This window comes from Hemicordylus capensis, chromosome 1, assembly GCF_027244095.1.
Source record: "Hemicordylus capensis ecotype Gifberg chromosome 1, rHemCap1.1.pri, whole genome shotgun sequence".
In the NCBI taxonomy this organism is placed as follows: Eukaryota; Metazoa; Chordata; class Lepidosauria; order Squamata; family Cordylidae; genus Hemicordylus; species Hemicordylus capensis.
Window position 1 is genome coordinate 453,458,708 of NC_069657.1, and position 22,077 is coordinate 453,480,784.

At 47.8% G+C, this 22,077-nt stretch overlaps 2 protein-coding genes across 14 annotated transcripts in view; one reads left to right on the plus strand and one right to left on the minus strand.

Annotated features, from left to right (window-relative positions):
- Positions 1–17,268, minus strand: part of HMBOX1 (homeobox containing 1) — a 163,506-nt gene extending 146,238 nt beyond the window's left edge. For 8 of the 9 annotated variants that reach the window (XM_053249072.1, XM_053249039.1, XM_053249064.1 and 5 more), the window contains exon 1: positions 16,787–17,268. The gene's annotated coding sequence lies outside the window, so the exon portion shown is untranslated. The remainder of the gene's footprint in view (positions 1–16,786) is intronic. The other variant, XM_053249006.1, reaches the window with a different exon arrangement.
- An 88-nt stretch (positions 17,269–17,356) lies between these two features.
- Positions 17,357–22,077, plus strand: part of INTS9 (integrator complex subunit 9) — a 96,901-nt gene continuing 92,180 nt past the window's right edge. The window contains exon 1 of one of the 5 annotated variants that reach the window (XM_053249106.1): positions 17,357–17,483. In XM_053249106.1, the coding sequence (XP_053105081.1) occupies positions 17,475–17,483 (9 nt within the window). In that variant the 5' untranslated portion in view covers positions 17,357–17,474. Of the gene's footprint in view, positions 17,484–17,597; positions 17,712–22,077 lie in introns of those variants that run through there. The other 4 variants (XM_053249104.1, XM_053249127.1, XM_053249116.1 and 1 more) reach the window with 4 other exon arrangements.

A 22,077-nucleotide genomic window follows, 5' to 3' on the forward strand; every position in this document is an offset into this window, starting at 1 on the left:
CCAACAAACGGAAGTACTTTTTCACACAACCCGTGATCCACTTGTGGAATTCTCTGCCACATGATGTGGTGACAGCCAACAACCTGCATGGCTTTAAGAGGGGTTTGGATAACTTCACGGAGGAGAGGTCTATTGAGGGCTACTAGTCGGAGGGCTGTAGGCCACCTCCAGCCTCAGGGGTGGGGTGACTCTGGGTACCAGTTGAGGGGGAGTGACAGCAGGAGAGAGGGCATGCCCTCAACTCCTGCCTGTAGGCTCCCAGCGGCATCTGGTGGGCCACTGTGTGAAACAGGATGCTGGACTAGATGGGCCTCCTTGGGCCTGATCCAGCAGGGCTGTTCTTATGTACACCAATGCCTTTAAAAAGAGAGAATATATGGCATGTAGGAATCTTGCTACCATGCTTCCAGCAGAAGCAATACTCTATTGAAAGTGTACACAAAATGGTAGAGGCTTAAAGCAAACAGGAATGGTCTCCTCTTTTTATCTACCCTGTATCGTGCTTGTAGTGGTGAAGCCTCTGACAATGATTGGCTGAACTGAAGCGATGACACAGAACTTCCATGAGCATTTCACCTTCCCAGAAAACAAAGCTGCTAGAATGTTTCAAACCCAGCTTCTGTGAAGGAAGGGAAATCTGTCAGTTTAGCTGGGATGAAAACCTCACACAACCCTAAGGGACGAAGTCTGAGTTTGTGGGTCAGGCTGAAGACTAGGAAGGCACTCTAATAAGCAGGGGAGCTGAAGAGCAAGGAAGCCAATGGACAAGAGGGCTGAAGGAAATGTGAAGACTGAGCAACAAAATGAAGAAGAGGGGAGGCTGGAGGAGGAGGAGAAAAGTGCAGAGGACACACCGAGCAGAGGAGCACAAGATCAGGAGGGGCTTTGTTTTGGGGTGGGTGGGGGAGAGACAGGGAGTGCTGTTGAAGGACGGTACATAGTAAACATTTATGTGGACGAGTCACTTTTGTGAATTTTATGTGCTAGGCTCCATTAAAGAAATCGCAGCCTTGCCACAACTAGCCTGGAGGAGGGAAAGGCCTTGCAAGTCCCTCTGCTGACTAGTGGCCCTCCCACCTCCTCGTTTATCAGAGCCTTGCTTCTTTCAGCTAAATTGATTTTATATGCACGCACACCCCCATTCGTCATGCAATTATTATCTACTCATTTTCTCGGGCAGGGATGTTTCTGAGTCTGCCCGGCTCTGGCTGCTGCACAGTTCCCTCTTAAGCCCTTCCCCTCTAGAATGCTACATGACAGAGTCTGGTACACAGTGTTATTTTAAGCAAGAACCAACCAAAGCAACCTACAGGAAACACACACATGTGGCAAACATGCAACGCTCATTACTGGAGCAACAGTGCAAAAAAGGAGAAAAAAGTGGAGCACACAAGGAGGAGGATCACTGGCGCAGGTGCAACCTTAGCGAAGGAGACAGCAGGCGATCAGCCCAACACAGCAACACAAGCAAATGTACATTTCCCATCTGCGCCCAAGTTTGGTTTCGGCAAGAGAGAGGTTGACAAAAATGAGCACCTTCAGTTCTTCTTGGCAAAGAGCCAGAGCTCAGAGGTACTTGGCATAAAGAAGGCCCCAGGTTCAATCTCCGGCATCTCCACCTAAGGCCAGGAAAGACCTACCTTTCACTGGCAATCTGCATCAACAATACAGAGCTGGATGAACCAACATCAGGCTGCATTCACACAATCGCGGAGATTCTGGTTAGAGTTAACAAGGATCGCTGAGCCCTGCAGAGCTGACTGCAAGACCCCAGAGTTTCTAGGCAATCCTGGTCAAACCGCTGCGGTTAAACGGCATCGAGCTAGGACCAGATCAACATCTGGGGACCCAAGTTTAAAAAACCCTGATCTAGCTTTTTGACCAAACCTTGGATGCAGGGTTCAGTACAGGGAAGAGGCTGGGGAAACAGGAAGGGACCCCATTCCCAACTCTCTGTACCACCAGGACATACGACTAGAAGAAGAAACGAGGGCTGTTCCAGGCCAGGCAACAACTTGTCGGAACAGACCAGCTGTGTCCGTTACTTGGCCAGAAATACCGACAGTTTCCTCCTTTATCCATTGGCCTGCTCCCCTGCCTGCTATATAGCTGCAAAGCTTGCTGCACGACCTCCTTCAGAACACCTCTTCACCCAGGGCAAGGACTAGATGGGGCTCTCCGGCACCAGGATCACCATGCTTCTCATCCCCCAAACCCGACACCCTGGACTGCCTGGTCCTGACATGTCCCTCCCCAGCAGGAACTGTGCTCAGCTTCCCCATCTGGGCTATGAATGGAGCCAACTTGCTCTCCAGCTGTCTGCAGTACGCCTGGTGGCCAGGATCAGGCCTTGCTTATGCCCAGATACCAAGGGCCTTCCAGCTGCGAAGCTCAGGACTGGGTCTCTTGCTCTGGAATCGACACTGGCATGCAAGTGGGTTCAGATGAGTCGATACATGAGAATAAGTGGCCAGGAGGCGGACTGTTCCACCCCCACCATTAGAGGCGGGATTTGGAGCACAAGGGAGCAACAGACCAAGCAGATTTCCTTTTGGGGAGATTTGGTGAGCTGCTCCGTTTCATTCTTCTTCCAATCAGGGGCTCACAAACTCAGGTCATAGGAACATAGGAAGTTGCCATAAACTGAGTCAGACCATTGGTCTATCTAGCTCAGTATTGTCTACACAGACTGGCAGTGGCTTCTCCAAGATTGCAGGCAGGAATACCTCTCAGCCCTATCTTGGAGAAGCCAGGGAGGGAACTTGGAACCTTCTGCTCTTCCCAGAGCGGCTCCATCCCCTGAGGGGAATATCTTACGGTGCTACACATCAAGTCTCCCATTCATATGCAACCAGGGTGGACCCTGCTTAGCTCAGGGGAGAAGTCATGCTTGCTACCACAGGACCAGCTCTCCTCTCCTGCAATATCTGGGTCCCCAGATGTTGCTGGACTAGAACACACATCATCTCCAGACACAATGACCTTTGCCACTGTGGACCCCAGTCTGAGAATCCCTGTCCTATAACCCAAACTATCTTCAAATTGCTCTGGAGATGACCCTGGTGGTAGGAAATCACAATCCAGTCTTCACTCAACAGCGTGATAGGTCATAAAAGCACAATAATTGCTTACAAGGGCACAAGCCAAGATCTATCCAGCCCAGGGTTTCCCAGTGCTGGGACTTTGGGTGTTGCCAGACCAGTGTTCCCGCTAATTTTTGTCATCTGTGTGCGGAATGAGTTTTGTTCTAGGCAGCAGGATCAAGGCAGTGTGTGTGCACACACATGCATTCAGAATGGGGCCTTCTTGATTCAACCTGAGTGGGATCTAAAATTAATAGAGCAGACATCTTTAAAAAAAACTTGTGAGCATGCACACAAGCGCACGCCTTAGAGGGAACTCTTTCCTGGATCACAACATCTGGGGACCCAAGTGCGAGAACTCTTGAACTATGCTTTCCTATTCCGACACTGTGTTGAACACTTGTACAATGAACGGATGGTGTACACTGGTACAAATCTGTACAGGACTACACTTCCAATCTGTAACCTGCATTTGAGAGCCCAGGTTCACTTTTAAAATTGAATGCAGGAACAATCATCCTCACAGAAACTTGTAGGAGTGTACAGACATCTGTACACCCATAGAACATAATGTCTGAATAGGGCAAGTGTCCATTTAGGATTCTAAGCAGGAAGAAGGGGGGGAAACTGTGGCTAGGTTTGCTGCACTGGACTACTGCAGGGGGTGGCTCACATCTGGGCTCCGTCATCAGATCTGCTGGATTAACTCAGCCAAATATACCACTGGATTGACTGAGCTTTAACAACTACATGTCAAAAGCAGCAACCGGTTTATTCAAGGTCACAGATAAGAGTCTAGTGAACTGGCTTCACTTTTTTAAAGGAAGGGAGAAAACAAGGGAATGTTGTTTGCAGCCCCTTTGAAGTCAAAGTAAGCCAACAGGCCCTCTAATTTAGTGCAAGCGTTCCCAACCTTGGGTCCCCAGATGTTGTTGGACAACTCCCATCATCCATATCGTCTGCTGGGGATGATGGGAGTTGTATTCCAGGAAACCGCTGCACAAAGTGCTGCCCTCCAGTTTTTTGAGAGAGTGAGAGAGTGGGAACCCTAGAAGAGCAGGAAAGAGCCAGAAAACAACCCATAGGGTCAAGGAACCAGCTGCAGACCAAAGGAGGGCAAACAATGGCTAGCTAACTTAACTTACAGACATGCATGAAATAATTGCATCTACCAGGGCTTGACAAGTTCCAGGCTCCAGGGAGTCATGGAGCCTAGAAATTTAACCTAGATTAGGATATTCAGAGGTAATTTAACAGTTTTTTTATTTATCCCAGGCAACCCCGTTCTGTTACCTGTAAAGGGGATAAAGAGAGGCCCATTTACCCTCCCCCTCCACACCAGTTGTTTTGACTCCTACATTTTGAGGCTGGCTCCTAGATCCAAAGAAAACTTGTCAAGGTCTGGCACATTATTCCCTTTTACCCTGTCTCCTCTCCCCTCCCGTGCTCCCTCTAAGGCAGGACTACTGAATTTAGTCCCCACCCCCACCCCGACAGCTGTTTTGGAACTACAACTCCCACAATCAATTGCATTTCTAGATATTAAGCCCTTTGGGACAGGGATTGTCCTCTCCCCTGTTCTAAAGCACAACATCCTTAGATGGTGCTATATAATCAATAATGTTAGCAATGATGGGATGAACTGACACAAGATGTGAGTTGCAGTCCAATAGCATCTGGGGACCCAAGTGTGAGAACCCTGCAAGTCTCTGTGATGGAATTTGCCTGGGTCTCCATAACCTTAGGTTTAAAGCAAGCTTCTAATCCTGAAGGTGGCAGAGATTTTTAGGCTGCCAAATTCTTCTGCAGAGAACAGAGTCTACCCACGGGGACCTTATCTGAGGACAGGAGGACAGATTTAACCCAGACTCTATAATTTCACATTAGCAAGGTTTTTTCTTTCTTTAATAAAACAGACAAGACAAAAATAAAAGTGTGCATTTCACAGTTACACAGTGAAATTTTCGGTCAGCCAACTACTAGCGGAATTATTTCCCACTTCTGCAGGCTGAATGGCTGCTTTACAGGAGGAGAGAGACCTTGTTTTATGTGCTAATCTTAAATTTAAATACATCTATTTGCAATGCCTTCCAATCTTCTCCCTCAGTGTTTAATCAAAAAGGCTTCTAACACCACTAAAGAAGGAAAGGGGGAAGAAAGCCATGTCTTGCTCACAAGAAAACTATTTTGGGATTGTATTAAATTAGGAAGTCATGCTCTAAACAAAGGAAGATGGCTTGAGAACAAGATCAGATGTGACGAGGAGCAAGCACCTTCAGTTTCCCTTGCAAGGGAATATCTCCATTAAGCCAGCCATGGAAAAAAGTAGCTACCCCCTGGCCCAAAGCTCTGGGGCAAATCATGTTACTGCCCCTGGAGACCGACACATGCAGCAGAATGAGGTGGCAGAATTCTGGACTGCACCACTTCAGACTGTATGCATTTATTGATTTTTACGCACTTCCCAACATAACATGTTATCTACACACCAACCAAAGGGCTGTGCTAAAATGCTCTCCCCTCCTCCCCAAAGAGCCTGCCAGTTTGCTGTCTGCAGTCAGATATGACTTCCCCACAGGCACTGTGAAATGGGTCAGTCCAGAATGCGACCACTTCATACTGCAGAATAAAGGCCTAGCCTAGATATGCAATAGAGAAGGGGGCGGAATCCTGAAGTAGGATGCAGGTTGGAGATATCATTTCAGAACGTGGGTTCCTTGCAAGGAACAAGCTAGTAAATCATGGAGAAAATGTTCTCAATGTTGGATCCCCAGACGTTATTGGACTTCAGCTCCCACAATCCCCAGCCCCAGGGGCCTTTGGTTGAGGATTATGGGAGTTGAAGTCCAATAACATCTGGGGACCCAACGCTGAGAATCCCTAGACTACTACTCCTTGGTATACAAACTTCCAGTTTAGTGGAGGTTTTACTTTATGCAAGGCAGCCGGCAAAAGCATCTCTCTCCAGCAGCCTGAAGTGGTAGAGTCCATTCTAGCTGCTCGTTCATGGATAAGCCAGGCAGCACACACTGGCTGTCTGAGGCGGTAGAAAGGACTGTACCATTCAGGCCGGCAAAACACAAGAAAATCCCCTCCACATGACGCAGTGATCAAAGTCATGGAAGGTGGCAACTAAAGCTATCAAGACCTAGGACAGCAGCTAAAGGGAAACTCCTTATTCACAGGTAGACTTGCTCTGTAAACCAGTTGCTAGGGTCAAGCACCTGGGGAGAGCACTTGCCTTCATGGCCTGCTGGAGCTGGTGGGCCACCGTTGGAAAGAGGATGTGCACGAGATGGCTCTTTGGCCTAATCTTGCAAGGCAGGGGTTCTCGAACTCAGGTCCCGAAAGGTTGCTGGAATACAACCCCCATCAACCCTCTGCCCTCTCAAGCAACCACAGAATGGTACTGCCAGTATGGCAATGGGTTACAGTCTATTGGGTCCAATCCACCAGCTGTCTTGCTGCACAGCTCTCATTCTTTCCTGCTGGGCTTGAACACTTCTCCGGGGCAAGCCTTACTGCAATTATTAGGGGGGCACACGCTGGAGCAAAGGGCATCCCTGGGGCAGAGGCCAGCGTTCCCTGTCGGAGGGATTCCCCGATATTGATGACTACAACTCCCAGCCTCCCCAGCCGCAATGGCCTTTGGCTGGGGATTATGGGAGTTGTAAACAACGTCTAGGGACCCTTGTGACAGGGAACACTGGTGGGTCCAGCCCAGCTCCTAGATCCCAAGCAAGCTTGCCAAGGCCGGTCCTAGGACCCCTCCCATGTGCCACAAATGTGGGTATAACCAGCGTGTAAACTTTGGGAAGCAGGCTAACAAAATAGATCCTACAAACCTGAAGTTTGTCCACCTCAGTCCTAGAAAACGCCTTTGGTGGGTGTGGGGAAAGCTTTCCACTAGGGCCCAGCCCCAAACTGCAGATACCAAGGAGCGACGGCAAGATTATTTTGAGCTTTGTAGTGCTTTGCAATCGCTGACCTTGCAAGGGAAACTATAAAGCTCTCTATGAATAAGGCAGGATCATGAATCAGGAAAAATACGGGCTGGAATTATTTTGCCTTTCGATTTGAAGAGCCTTCAAGCCGGCTTATACGCAATTTAGAACACACTAATACATGAGGTCCCCACATTTTACAACAGCAAAATAAATTCAGCAAAAAAATAAAAACAATAGTGAAGAATCTAGTAAAAGGGATTTTCAGTACTATTAATATTAAAAGCCCAATCAAGTAGAATGGTCTTAGCCTGACCCCATCATAGTTATCTTTCCATAGTTTGGGCACCACCACAGAAAAGGCCCTACCACTGCGGGTACCAAGAGTAGGATATTCAGAGGTAGAGATTTGATTTAAAAACTCTGTTTGCCAGAGGCAACCATGCTTCTGTTCCAAGGATGTTACTTGTAAACAGTGGTCCCTCTAATTTTTTTCATCTCTGTGCAGAATGAGTTTTGTTCTGGGCAGCAGTATCAAGGCAGTGCGTGCGTAACTGCATTCAGAATGGGGCCTTCCTGATTCAACCTGAGTGGGATCTAAAATGAACTGAGCAGACATCCAAAAACGTGTGAGCACACGCACGTGCGCTCACCTTAGAGGGAACAGTGCTTGTAAAGGGGCTAAGGAGAAGCCCATTCACCCTTCCCCTCCACAATATCCGTCAGTAAATCCATTAATTTTGCCAAGTGTCCACTGTCTGGCTCCTAAATTCTGGGGATGGCTCCTAGATCCAAAGAAAATTTGTCAAGTTCTAACTCTATGGAATTTGGTGCCATAAGACGTGGTGATGGCCACCAGCTTGGATGGCTCTAAAAGGGAAATAGACAAAGTCATGGAGGACAAGCCTGTCAGTGAGGAGTCTTGATGGCTGTATGCTACCTTCAGGTTTGGCAGCAGAATGCCTCTGAATACCAGGGAGCAATGGAAGTGGGGGCTGGGGGTGAAGAGGGGGATGTTACAGACATTTAGAATCAAGGGACGGGGTCTCTCTGAACACACGCTCTGCCCAGCAACTTGCCTTTTGTTCAAGAGCTGAGTTCATAATTCCACCACACAAAAACCCTGACGCTTTCATCATTTCAGCAGCTGGGCGGGGGGTGCCTTTCAGATGTCGCGACTGAAACAGCTGGTAGTCAGAAGCCCTTGCTGATCTACCACAAATCACCCAGAGAGCTACCACTTGATCCCAGTTAACCTTCTGCAATTCCCTGCTCTAGAGACCTGTTGTGCCAACCACCTTTTAAAAGGGGCTTAGACAAAGCCGTGGAGGGCAGGTCTATGAATGGCTACTAGTCTGGTGGCTCTGAGCCACCTCCAGCCTCAGAGGCAAGATGCCTCTGAATACCAGTTGCAGGGGAGCAACCGCAGGAGAGAGGCCATGCCTTTGACCCTGGCCTGTGTGCTCCCCAGAGGCATCTGGTGGGCCACTGTGTGAAGCAGGATGCTGGACTAGATGGGCCTTCTTGGGCCTGGTCCAGTTGGGCTGTTCTTATGGCCTACTCAGGAGAAGAGAGAAGCCAGCTCAGGGGCTTCCTTGACAAGATCAGGAAGAGGCAGGGCTCCTGGTTCCTAGGTAAACCCTGCATTTGCAGCCAGACCCTTTCCAGCGCAACCATTCTGCACCAGGATCTCCACTGGAGCCAGTTCCCACATCTCTGCCTTGTTCCGCAGCATCCCACCTCAGCCCTCTGTTCCCATCGTCCTGCCCTCCAGCCCCAGACAGCCACTCCTCCTCCTCCTCACACCCATTCCAATCTTGTTCTCCAACCCAGATTCACATCTAGAATTGTGTGAGGCCCACTTGGCCACTCACAGGTACAGACACATGCCCAGAGACCCTGGCAAAATAGAAATGAGCATTGATGGAGGGAAGAGAAACCCCAAAAGGAAATCACCACTTCCAGCCGGGCGGGGGGGGAGAGAAAGTGCTCTCTTTGGTTCCCTCCTCTATTCCTCCTTTGGTGCTGACCAGTGTTCCCTGTAACACTGTTCCCAGATATTACGGACTACAACTCCCATAATTCCCAGCCAAAGGCCCTTGCAGGTGGGATGCTGGGAGCTGCAGTCAAACAACTGGTTGACAGAATTAGGATGATTGTTAAAAGTATTTATAGACCAATTTTCAAACTACAGAGGAGTTCAAAGCAATTTGCATAGCAAAAGGAAATAAAATAGGTTCCCTGTCCCAAAAGGGATCACAGTCTAAAAACAGACACCATACATACACACGAGATAGCAACCGTCACTGGAGACCAATGTTCCCTCTAACAGGGATTCCCAGATGTTGACGACTACAACTTCCAGAATGCTCAGCTGCAATGGCTTTTGCTTGGGGTTTATGGGAGTTGTAGTCAACAACGTCTGGGAATCCCTGTTAGAGAGAACACTGCTGGAAACTTGCTAGACTTCAAGGGGAGACATGCTAATCTTGAAGGCACTGCACCGGCTGCCAGTCTGTTTCCAGGTACAATTCATGGTGCTGGTTATTATCTTAGATGGCTTGGGCCCCGGGTACCTTATGGACCACCTACTCCCAGCTGCATCTCCCCAACTGACTAGATCAGCTGGGAGGGCTCTGCTCCGCATGCCGAAACCTGCTGAGGCCTGTTTGTGAAGCACGCAGGAGGGCCTTCTCAGTGATGGCCCCCAGGCTGTGGAATCCGCTCTCAGCCAAGACTCGCATGGCTCCCTTGCTCCCAGCATTTAAGAGGAAAGTGAAGACAGCCCTTTTTATTCAGGCTTTTGGCCAATGAGCTGTCCGGGGCTCTTTTTAAATTTTTAGCTGCATTTTTTTTGATTCTATGTTTTCATTGAATTGTTTTTATCTTCTTGTTAACTGCCCTGGGGGTCCTAGGACACAGGGTGGTATATAAATAAAATAAAATACTGGGCTGAAGAGGGACAGTAGCTCTCTTCTTGCTAAATATAAAGAGATCCATCACTTTTAAAGGTGCCTTTTTGCACAGGTAGCAGGACATGAGCAGAGAATGCACAGCCAGAAAATGTTCCAGCCAGGCCACCTTTTGCTGCTCCTGTGTGCATGTCCACTGCTGCATGAAGTTCACTGCGTATGTGAACATGGAGCGAACCAATTCGTGTAGATATGTACCATGGCATGTACTAAGGCATCATCGGGGATGGTGACTGTACACACAATGTGTGCCACGTACGCAAAGACAAGTACACCATGCTGCTGCTCCACAGAGCCCTCACCAAAGAAACCCATGGAGGTGGCTGGAACCATTTTGCAGGGGGGCTAGGTGGAACTGTAGCAGATTCCTGTTCCGTGGGGGGGGGGGCTGAACTAGAAGGCTCCAAGGTCCCTTTCCATTCTGAAGTTCTATTATTCTAACATGACCCCAACTTTCATAGCCAAGCACTCCAGCTCCTGGTCCACAACCCCAGAAATCAGCACCAATACATTTCTCGACATCCTTGGAGGGAAAGAGAAAAGCAGCTGCTGGATCCACCATCCCAGGAAGGAAGCAGCTTACAGGGGCAGCGGGGGTGGTGGGACTGGGGACCTGGAAAGCACAGCAGAAATGAGCTGCTCACATCATGGGACTCTGACAAGCCCTCCATGGTGATGCAAGCCCAGGATGCAGCAGTTTTCTCCCCTAAAAACACCTTCATGCTGCCCCACACTGAATAAAGATGGAGGCATTGCCCTTTCACACCTGCCTCTTTGTGAAAGTGGTTAAAAACCTCCCACTCGGTTCACACACTCCAGGGGCTGCAACGCCACAAACCAAGAATCCCACCCCTCGTACTCTGCACTGATTAACTCAAAACAATGACATCATCTCCCAGGTCCACCCTAGCAATCGTTAACATGGACTGGCATCTCGACCGTGATCCACAAGCCAGCTTCGCAGGGGTGATGGAGTCCACTTTCCTCTGCAAAACAAGCTGGTTGAAGAGGGTTGAAGGTTAACAAGCTGGTTAGAGGGAATCACTACACACGAACTTGAGAACCTGCCCCTAGAGTTGGAAGGTCATCTTCCCAGCCGTGCATTGGATTCGGCGGCACGCCTGCAATCCTAGGCACACTGACTTAGGAGCAAGCCCCTTGCAATCAGGCAAACGTCTTTCCAAGTAAAAGATGCAGAAGATCAATCTGTTCCTTTGTTACTCTTTTAGCCCAACAACTCTCTCCAAGAGCATGAAGGGGGCAATCAACCTGTACAGCATGAACCTGACTATGTGCACACAGCTTATTTATTTTATTTATTTAGAATATTTCTATACCACCCAAAACTTGCATCTCTGGGCAGTTTAAAATGAAAATCATTTAAAACATTAAAAAAATCTATTTAAAACCCAGTATTAACATTTTTAAACTAAAAATTGGCTGGAAGCTCATCTGTCCAGGCAGATATATGACAGCCATATCTAAAGCACACCTGACAGATACCTGCCCTCCACTCTTTCTTAAAAAAACAAGAACAGGTGAGCATGTTCCATAAGGATCTGATTCTGTTGCTAAGCAGTCACATAACTTTTCCCTCAATTATATCATTATTTCATGACAATACAATGATGAACCAGCTCAGGATAAATATGGTATGCTACTCTTTCAAAAACGGTCTTAAAAGGGGGGCTTAAAAATGACAGTAGATGCAGCTTTGTATTTCAGGGTTTGCAGACTGGCGACTACTAGAAACAGGCATGGGACTAGTGGGGCATAACTGTCGTTAAATTCTAATTAAGGAGGGCAGCATTTTCTAAGTGCAGAGTATTTATGCACACAGGATCAATCATAAGTGGCACTTCACAGAAACCAGTTCCCTGCCCCAAAGAACTTACAATCTACATTTAGACCGCAAAGGAAAATGGACAGGAGAGGCAAGAGGAACAAGGAGTGAAGGTTAGCAAATAGAACTAAAGGTATTTAGACTTTGTTTCAGTCAGGGACATGGAATGGGAAGGGCTTCAAAAGAAAAAAGTTAGTTTTATAGAGGGATCTGAACAGAATTCCAGACATAGGGGGCAGCAAGGGGGAATCCAGGGCTGCATCCTATGAAACCTAAGCTCAAAGTTGCAAGAGCTTGTTCAGAGTTCCACAGATCTTCAAAGATGTGAAAGTGATTCACCCCACCTCTCCAGACCTGCCTCGGACCTCTACTCTCTTGGATTGTCAGTTTGACTCTAAGGGTTGCAGGTTGCAGGTGGCTGCTCCAATACTATGTTTAGGAAGGCAAGAAGTCTAAGACTTGTAAGGAAACCAGGATGCCTCGTTCACAGGAACTAGGAAGTCAGAGTAGCCTTATACCAAGTAACTGGTCCATCTAGCTCAATATTGTCTGCACAGACTGGCAGCGGCTTCTCCAAGGTTGCAGGCAGGAGTCTCTCTCATCTCAGCCCTATCTCGGAGATGCTGCCAGGGAGGGAACTTGGAACCTTCTGCATGCAAGCGTGCAGGTGCTCGTTCCAGAGTGGCCCCATCCCCTAAGGGGAATGTGCTCACATGTTGTCTCCCATTCAAATGCAAACCAGGGCAGGCCCTGCTTAGCAGAGGGGGCCATTCATGCTTCCTACCACACGACCAGCTCTCCTCCCACAAGGGAGCAACAAGGAGGGGTGACAACCATTACATCGGACTGTATAAGTAGAGGAATATTTATAGTGCTATAATGTACAGTTTTTAGTCAGCTGTCTGGGGTTACACATGATCTTCAGACAGGTCAAAAATATTTTACCTTCCCCACAAGTGTCAAAATTAAAAAATTCAAGGCAGCTTGGAACACAATCGTGTTTTAATAGAACCCTCAAGGTCAAAGAGGAGAAGAAAAGAAAACCCCTCTCCCATTAACAAGGGTGTGGAGCGGAGGAGAGATTCTGATCACAGCAACTTGTTACCCAGACAGGCCAGGGCCCCCTTTCACTAGCAAGCCAGCACTGAGAAGCTCCTGGCAAAGCTAGGGCATTCATGTCAGCATGACTACAGAGGACCGGCGATGCTTACATCATTGCAAACATCACTGCGGGTGCCTTCCGTGTGGTATAGCACAAGTTTGCATGTATGAGGTCCCAAGCTGAATTTCTGGCAGCTCCGGTTTCTAAGGATCTCCACTACCAGGCCAGGGAAAGACCTCCGCGTTAGACACTCTGGAGACAGGCTCGGAGGCAGCTTTTTCTACAGCAAAATGTTGTCAATCTAGTTCCGACCACCTCTTTAAAAATGTCTATCTTTTCAGCTTTGAAATCATTTTGCTTCTTCGCAACCAGTTCAAGCACAATTTCTATTCACACCGTCTGAGCATAGTGCTCTCTTGCAAAGAGAAAGGAAATTAGGGAGAGAACTCTGCTGACTTTTGTGGGGTGCTCAGTTAAGTCCTGAAGAGAACTGAAGCTATCGAGGTAGAATTTGAATAAGAAAAAGATAAAAGAAAGATTCTCACCCAGCTATTCCCAGTCTCCTATTCCTCATTCCCCACCCTTTATTTCTTTTCTTCCACTGACACACAAACACAAACCCGATGTTTCAAGATATTTAGTCAGATTACCCAAGGAGGACGACAAGCAACAAGATTTCACTCTCTCTTTCACCTTCCCATTTCATAGCTGGTGGGGACACAAATCTTCTCTTGAGAAAAATACTTTCCCCTTGCGTTTCAATTGGACTCCTTCAAATTCTTTCCTACTCCCACATGACTTACTCTATACTTTAACTCTTTATCTTTTTTCACGCTCTTCCAATCTGCAGGCAGCTTTCCCCGTTTCCTGAAACTCCCTTCTACTTTTGTCTCATTAGATTGCAAGTCTGTGACCAAGAACTTGTGCTTTCTGTTTTTGTACAGAACCTGATACATATATTTAAATATAAAATATAACTCCAACTATTATTTTACTGCATTTTTATAAATTGGTTTTTAACTTGTATACCTCTTTGAATACACAAGCAGAAAAGAGGTCTAGCGAGTAAATAAAAATACATTAGGTGCTTTTATAAATAATAAATGATGAGGATGACTCTAGGGGAAAACCCAACAACAATGCAACTACTAAGCACTTGTCTGATGCATTTGAGTGTTCACATCTGTTGTTACCTCAGTAATCCTTACAATCACCCTCTAAGATAGATCAGCAATACTGTGTCCCTGTTTTGCCATAGGAGAGGTCAGAGGCTAAGAAATGGGCCAGCTAGTGACTTCACAACTGAGGTAGGACTGAAATGGCTTACAGCTCGGTCTTTAACACAGGGCTTGACAAATCCCAGATTCCAAGGAGCCCGTGGTGCCTAGAAATTTAACGGCGGCGCCTAGACTAGGATATTCAGAGTAATAAAATCTTCAATTGCCGCAGGCAGCCCTGTTCCTTTTACTCTTCCTTGTAAGGGGTACATAGAGAAGCCCATTTACCCTCTCCCCCCACCATCCTCCACAATGGCTGCCACTGTTGGATAATTCTGCCAAGTATCCATTATCTGTCTCCTAAATTTGGGGGCTAGCCCTTAGAGCCAAAGAAAAACAGTCCAGACCTGCTTTAACAGTGCAGTCCTAGGCATTTTTATTCAGAAGTAAGTCCTATTGTTTCCAGTAGGGCTGACTCCCAAGTAAGTGTGCATGAGATTGCAACCTTAAACACTACATCAGCTCCCGGTGATTTGCGCAATGAATCCATAATTGCACTAGATTTGAAGTCAAGTCTGCTAGATCCAAACTCAGCCAGGGTGCACAGTGGCTGCTTTATGGTATCCTCACATATCCTTTCAAGGCAATTTCAGATCCATAGCATTGGATTTTTGAGCACTAACCTTCCGAGAAACTGGAGAGAGAAAGAACTTTCAAATTCCCAGTCACCCACGCCACATTTTTAGAAGCCCGAGATACTCTTTCAGACCAGCCACATAACACACATAGAGCAGCCATTGCCTAGACTCAAAACAGGTCTGAATCAGCATGTTTTTAAGAAACAAATAAATAGCGTGTGCTAGCCAAGTCCTACAAGTCAGTCTGGGTCCTGCAAGCATTCAACTTGCCAGTTCCACACAGCCTGCCCAGAGCCCAGCCCAGCAAAGATCTGAATGCAGCAACAGTTCACACCTTCTTCTGCTTGTCATGCCCTCCTGTTTGCAAGCAGATTTTTTCCTTCCTTCCGTAGCGTGGCACACCCCAGTGTCTCGGCTGCACGACTACTCCCTTTGCCACAGACCTATCAGGGACCTCTCTCTTCTCTCAAGGCAGCACTTTCTCCCTTGCCAGCTTATTTCTTGTGCACATTGTGCATGCTAAAAGGCTCATCATCATGTTTTTTAAAAAAACAAAATCCCATAGATAACATCTTCTTTGGTACAAATACTGTATGCAAGAAGGCCAGTGACAATCCAGTCCATAACTCAGGGAGGCCAAAAAACTTCAACTGAAGCCAGTTTTGGTGCACTGAAGACAACAGGGCTATATTAAAGTTTAGTTATAACCAGGAGCTTATGTTTAATTGAGCTGTGGCTAAAGCTGCCTCTTATCTGAGCATCAGTGTTCAGTACTGGTTTCAGTTTCCCAGCAAAACTTCACACTGAGGAAACCAGATCCCTTTCATCTCTTGGAAACAGCAGGTCTCACCCCATCTCCACCCCTGCCCTAAAAATTAAAAAAAAGAAAAGAAAAAGCATACACCCATTCCCCATTTAAGGCACTCTGAGAAGGACCATCCAAATGAAGAACCACCACCCTGTAAGACTATCTTTAAAGAATGTATCACTTCTCTCGCCACTAACACCCATCCCAGCCCATAAAATCGTTTGCACCCTGTTATGTAGTCCAGTGACCAAAGCAATAAAAGTAGCACCCCCAGCCCACCCCATCACCACGGCACACCTGCAGCCACATTTTTCTACAAATCAAGATTCCTTGTTTGCGTTGTTTGCATGGAGGAGCGTGGGAGAGCGGCTGTATCCCTTTTTGGCTTTTTTCATGCCCTGAGCAATCACCACCTTGACCTACTCAATAATACATTTGTTGGGGAACAATCTCACCAGTCTGGCATGGCTTTTGCTAGCGAATTTCATGCTGCAATTAAGAGAGCTCGATCACAGTAGCCCAGCATTCCTGGATGTTTGCAAAAACCCCAAACTAAAATCTAGACAGCACCAGACCTTCCCCTTCAGGTTCTTTAATCCCAAATGCCCACCACCATCATCTGATTGTGCACCCTTGATTTCTAGAACACAGATTAGAAGCACCGCAACTCGACAGTATAAACAAGGTTGGCAGGGGGAATCCACCCTTTTATTTAACCCCTGTCTGCATGCCAAGAGGGGAGCTAGAGGGAGCTAAGGGGTAACTAACCTGTGGTCTCGAGCAGGCACCCAGAGGCACTTTATCTCCGTCCTCTTGCCCGCCACCAGCAGCATGCGTTTCAAGGGGAAAGAAAGGGGCACCCAGATCCTTGTGCTTCAAAACTTTCTCACCGTCACTACCCCAAGGATTCTGGAAAGCTAATGAAAAGGAATTCCCCCCCCCCCAAGCTCAGAGGGAAAACGTTCCTCCCTCTACTCCAAGATCCCCATGACCCAAAGTCACTTGGGGGTGCATCATGGAAGCTCACAGGAGAGACTTTCCACCCCCTCTTCCCCCCACGAATTCCTCCAGTCAACCAGACCGCAGCAAGACAAGGGAAAAGACAGACGACCCCCCCCACACACACACTCCCCTTTTGCAAGATCACCCACCCCAGAACCCTTCCCAAACAACACTCACCTTTGGGGTGCGGGATCCTTCCCCTCCACTTCACCATTCAACAGCAGAAGTTGGGGGTGGGGATCTCCCCCCCAGTCCCAATGAAGAAAGCAAAGATTTTTTTTTTTTGGCGGGGGGGGGGCTGCAAGATAAAATGAGGGGGAGCTCCAGAAGGGTGGGGGTGACAAATGCTTGAGGCTCCCAGCCCCTCGTCCCCCTGGCCCCCCCAGGGGAAAAGAGCCCCTTCCCCGGACTTCCCACTCCTTCCTGCTCTCTTTGGGGCTCAATCAGACCAGACTGACTGTCTTTGTCTGTCTGACAAGCGCCATGTTGATATCAACATCCAAGCTCCCACCTGCTGCCGCTGCGAGGCCCTGGGACTTGTAGTTCCCTCCTCCCAGGGGTGACGGGGAAGAGCTGCCCGTGGAGGACTACTACTCCCGGCGCCCCTCGCGAGCGCCGCCACGCCAATGGGCGGCCGAAAAGGGGAGCGCGGGGAGGAGGGGAGGGGAGAGGAGACTACAGCTCCCAGGGTGCTCCGCGGGCGGGGACAGGCATGGAGGTCCATGACCTCATCGTGCGAGGGGAGGCGGGGGGCGGGATCCGTCGGGCCTCCCTCGGTGGACTACGTGTCCCAGGATGCCTTGGGTGAAGCTGAAGCCGGGAAAGGGAAGGAGGATGGTCACAGTATATAGTGTCCGGTTGAAGCATGAAGCTGGTGAGTGGAACTGAGTGCGGTTGGCGGGGGTTGAAAAAGGCGCGGGGGAGAAAGTGAGCGGGGTGGGGGGCTTCACCTCCCAGGTCCGGGGGTGGGGGGGCATTCATGGTGCAACGTGGCTCCGTCTTGGAATTCCTATCAAAGAACATAGACGGGAGTACTCCGGATCATGTGCAGAGTGCCTTTCGCTCCCTCCACTGAGAAACTACTTCGTAGCCTGGACTTGAGGTTAGGGGGTCAGAGGAGGCTTTCCAAACGATTATCTTCCTCCCCGCCCCCCACCCGCCCTTCTTTAAATGTTAATTGCATTGGAAGGGGGCGGAGAGTCAGTGTCTGTAGATGTGCAGAGTACAATAGGAATCAAGTCTCTGCCCCCAAGGGCTTACAGTCTCGCAAGTCACGACGGGGTAGCAACAGTAGCCTTTTAGAAAACACATACAAAGCACCTTTGAAAAAAACATTCTTGTGGTCAGTGTTCTCTATAACCTTTTTCACCTGTATGCAGAATGAGTTTTGTTCTGGTATCAAGGCAGTGTGTGCACATGTTCATTCACAATGGGGCTTTCATGATTCTAAAACTAACCCAAAAACTTGTGAGAGCGTGCACATGCGCATGCCTTAGAGGGAGCACTGCTTGTGGTGCCTTAAATAAGCAGATTTACAGCCTGGTCCCTGTGTATTTGAGAGTAAGTTCCACTGAGAAATGTTCTGCTCCCATGGATGGATGTATTGTGCATTAGGACCCAACTCAACACTGGATGCATGAAGTGTTATCCTCCGTTGGCAGACAGACACTGTTTTTCTTTGTATATAGGCCACAGTATATATCTTGCACATTCCCTCTCTGACTCTCAGAAAAGAAAATGTAGGGTTATTAGCAGTGTTCCCTCTAAGATGTGCGCACAAGTTTTTTGATGTCTGCACAGTTAATTTTAGATCTTGCGCAGACTGAATCAAGACAGTCCAACTCTGGATATACATGCGCACACACTGCCTTGATACCGCTGCCCAGAACAAAATTCATTCCACATACAGATGAAAAAAACTATAGAGAACACTGGTTATTAGCTGTGAGGCTTGATCCTCTGTGTGTTGTGTGTGTGTGTGTGGTTACTGGGAGGCAATTTCCACAGAGTTCAGTAGGACTGATCCCCAAGATAGCATGCTACCATTGTTGAAAAGAAAGTTATAAGCACAGCCCTGCTGGATCAGGCGCAAGCATCCTGTTCCTCACAGTGGCCCAAGATGCCTCCGGGAAGCCCAAAGGCAAGGGCTTGCCCTCTCTCTTACTGTTGCTCCCCTGCAACTGGTACTTAGAGGCAACTTGGCCTCTTAGAGTTGGGTCCTACTTGCATATGAAGCTCCTAAAGTGTGTGCTTTTAGGGTTGCAGGTGTACATCAGTGTACTGTATGCTGTTGTCACTGTAAACAATACGGAGCTCTGTCTCCCATACAGAACTACAGGTCCCTAGTTTCTTTGAGAGAAAGCTATTACTGTGGAAGTTTGCATCCCCTTGGTTTCATATTTGACATTAAAAGGCTCCCTTAGGCTTCTTTGTCTTGTCTATGTCATTGTTTATGTGTGTACGTATTTATAAAGCGCTTAAAATTTACAGAAACTTAAGAAGCAATATAATCTTTGCCTGCAGGCTTCCAATCAAAGAATAAGGACAAAACACAGGAAGGGATTTAGAAGGGAGGCAGATCAATTAGGACAACATGCTATGCCTCTTAGTAAATTCAAATTTAATTTAAAAAAAAACAACCCACTACCTGTTGTCTATTTATTGATTACACTATTTGTTTTAAAAATTATTGCCCTACCTTTCTTTCAGATAAATTCAGAGCTGCTAGCAATAATTATTAAATGGAAAATAATTTAACCTATTATAACCACTGATGATTAAACATACTTCAGTTGGGGGCTGTTTAACAGTACAATCCTAGCATGTTTACGGACAAGTAAATCCCACTGTATTCAATGGAGCTTACTCCTAAATCCGCACTTCTAGTAATCCTTTGTGTAGGATTTTGACCTGAATGTTGCTCTTCCTGTTAATGTAAACATTCTATCTAATTCTGTGTTTGTAATGTACAGGATGTGGGGTTGTTGGTCCCCTCCCGCATGCACTTCTTCCTTATTTTCTTCCATTTCATGTTATATATAAGAGGTGGCCTGAGGCTCCCCAGCTGCTGTTGGACTACAATTCCCATCATCCCCTTACAGCTAGGGATGATGGGAATTGTAGTCCAACAACAGCTGGAGAGCCTCAGGTTGGCCACCACAGTTATATAGAGTATTTTTGCTGCATTATTATTAAAGCATTTCATCTACAACAGCAATAGGCAACCTAGGCTCTCCAGAGTTGTTGAACTATAACTCCCATCATTCCCAGCTACAATTTTGTGTGTGTTCTAAAGCATGTTGGGCTTACAGTCTCATTACAGATCAGTTTAACTTAAAATGGGCCTAGGCCTCAAATCGTCCTTTATCTTAAGTTTCGGCATGTTGCACTTTCAGAGTCTCTCTCTCTCTCTCTCTCTCTCCCTTGCACATGCATGAACATTTGTTGATTACAACTTAATACATTGGCAGGATTGCAGCATTCTGGAAATCCCCAAGAGCTCCCTGATAAGTGCTAACAGAACAGACTTCTTGGCTTTGGAGTTAGCATTGCCTCCCCACCTCCTTCTTTCTTCCATCTTGCAGTGCTTTACCGTTTTAGTGTCAATGTACAGTCCATACACACACATCAATAGCACTTAAGTGGTTGCATGATCCTGCATCCTCGTTCAGGATATCCCCATGCATCCGATTGCCCAGGTGCTGGGAATGAACAATCACTCTTCTACTTGATCTTGATCTCTTCCACCAGTCTTGGGTTTGACGATAAACCTGAGGATGGTGCATCTTGAATTCCCAGTTGTTTCTGCTCATTGCAGCTAGGGATGGTGGGAGTTGTAGTCTAACAACATCCGGAGAGCTTCAGCTTGGCCATTCCTGATATACAGGCATCCACAAATATGCTTGCCAGTGGTGAGTGCCCCTAAGCTCTCTGGCAAGCAGGACACCCAGCACCACATAGATCTCCTCCCCGGAAGTCTCATTTCCAGTATGATTTTTGAGAAAGTAAGGAAGAGCAAGAATCCTTTCTGGGCAATACTGGGCAATTACTCTCCTCACATCCCAGCAAATGAGAGGACCTGCTTCTCTCCTATCTGCCTGTGTGCCAGAAAATATTGGGGAGAAGAGAGGGGGTTAGTGTCAAGCACAAATCATGGCTGGCTAGTGAACTAATCCTAAACTGGTGGACCCCTGCCAGTGATATAGAACTCCTAGACGCCTGGTTAGTTCAAATCCAGCTGTCAGACTGAGTCCCAGTCCCTCCTCACCATAGCCTGCGGTTTTGTGACCCTTTTTCAGTAGTGGCTCAGCTACCTTCTGGGGTCAGACCCTTGGTCCATCTAGCTCAGCATTGTCTACCCAGACTGGCAGCGGCTTCTCCAGGCTTGCAGGCAGGAATCTCTCTCAGCCCTACTTGAAGATGCTGCCAGGCAGGGAACTTGCAACCTCCTTCTGCTCTTCCCAGAGCAGCTCCATCCCCTAAGGGGAGTATCTCACAGTGCTCACGCACATGGTCTCCCATTCAAATGCAACCAGGGTGGACCCTGCTTAGTAAAGGGGAGAAGTCATGCTTGCTACCACAAGTCCAGATACTACAAGGCGCAGCTGCCTCTGCTTCCCGTTGCTCTTCTCTCTCTTTCACCCGGCCTGAGAGCCACGCTGCCTGCAGACTGGCCATTCATCAGGTGGAGCTTGGCATGGCTCTACCTGACGAATGGCCAGCCTGCAGGCAGCATGGCTCTTGGGCAGGAGAGAGAGCAGCCACCCAAGCTGGTGCCCCCCTTGCTTCTTAGGATGAGCCACTGCTGCCCTTGTTGCTCTCTTAGGAGAGCTGGTCTGGTGGTAGCAAGCATGACTTGTCCCCTTAGCTAAGCAGGGTCTGCCCTGGTTGCATATTATTTATTTATTTATTTATTACATTTATATCTTGCTCTTCCTCCAAGGAGCCCAGAGCGGTGTACTACATACTTGAGTTTCTCTTTCACAACAACCCTGTGAAGTAGGCTAGGCTGAGAGAGAAGTGACTGGCCCAGAGTCACCCAGCTAGTCTCATGGCTGAATGGGGATTTGAACTCGGGTCTCCCCGGTCCTAGTCCAGCACTCTTAAGAGATTCCCCCGCCTGCAGCCTTGGAGAAGCTGCAGCCAGTCTGTGAAGACAATACTGAGCTTGATAGACCAAGGGTCTGACTATGTTTCTGTGACACAATACTGCAGTGACCGAAGAAGCTGCAACTGGCAGAATTCTCCGGTTAGGGTCTAGAAACTAGGCATGTCATTATGTATTTCCATGCATTTAGATCCCACCTTCCCCATTCTGACTGAAAGCTTCAGGCAGCTTGCGACCTTAAAAAGAACAAAGCAGATACAACAATAACGCATCCCAGAGCAGCATAGAATACTTGAAAAACAAAAGCAAAAACCCAGAGAGCAAAGGTTATAAGTGGGGGAAATACCATACAGTTTGCACC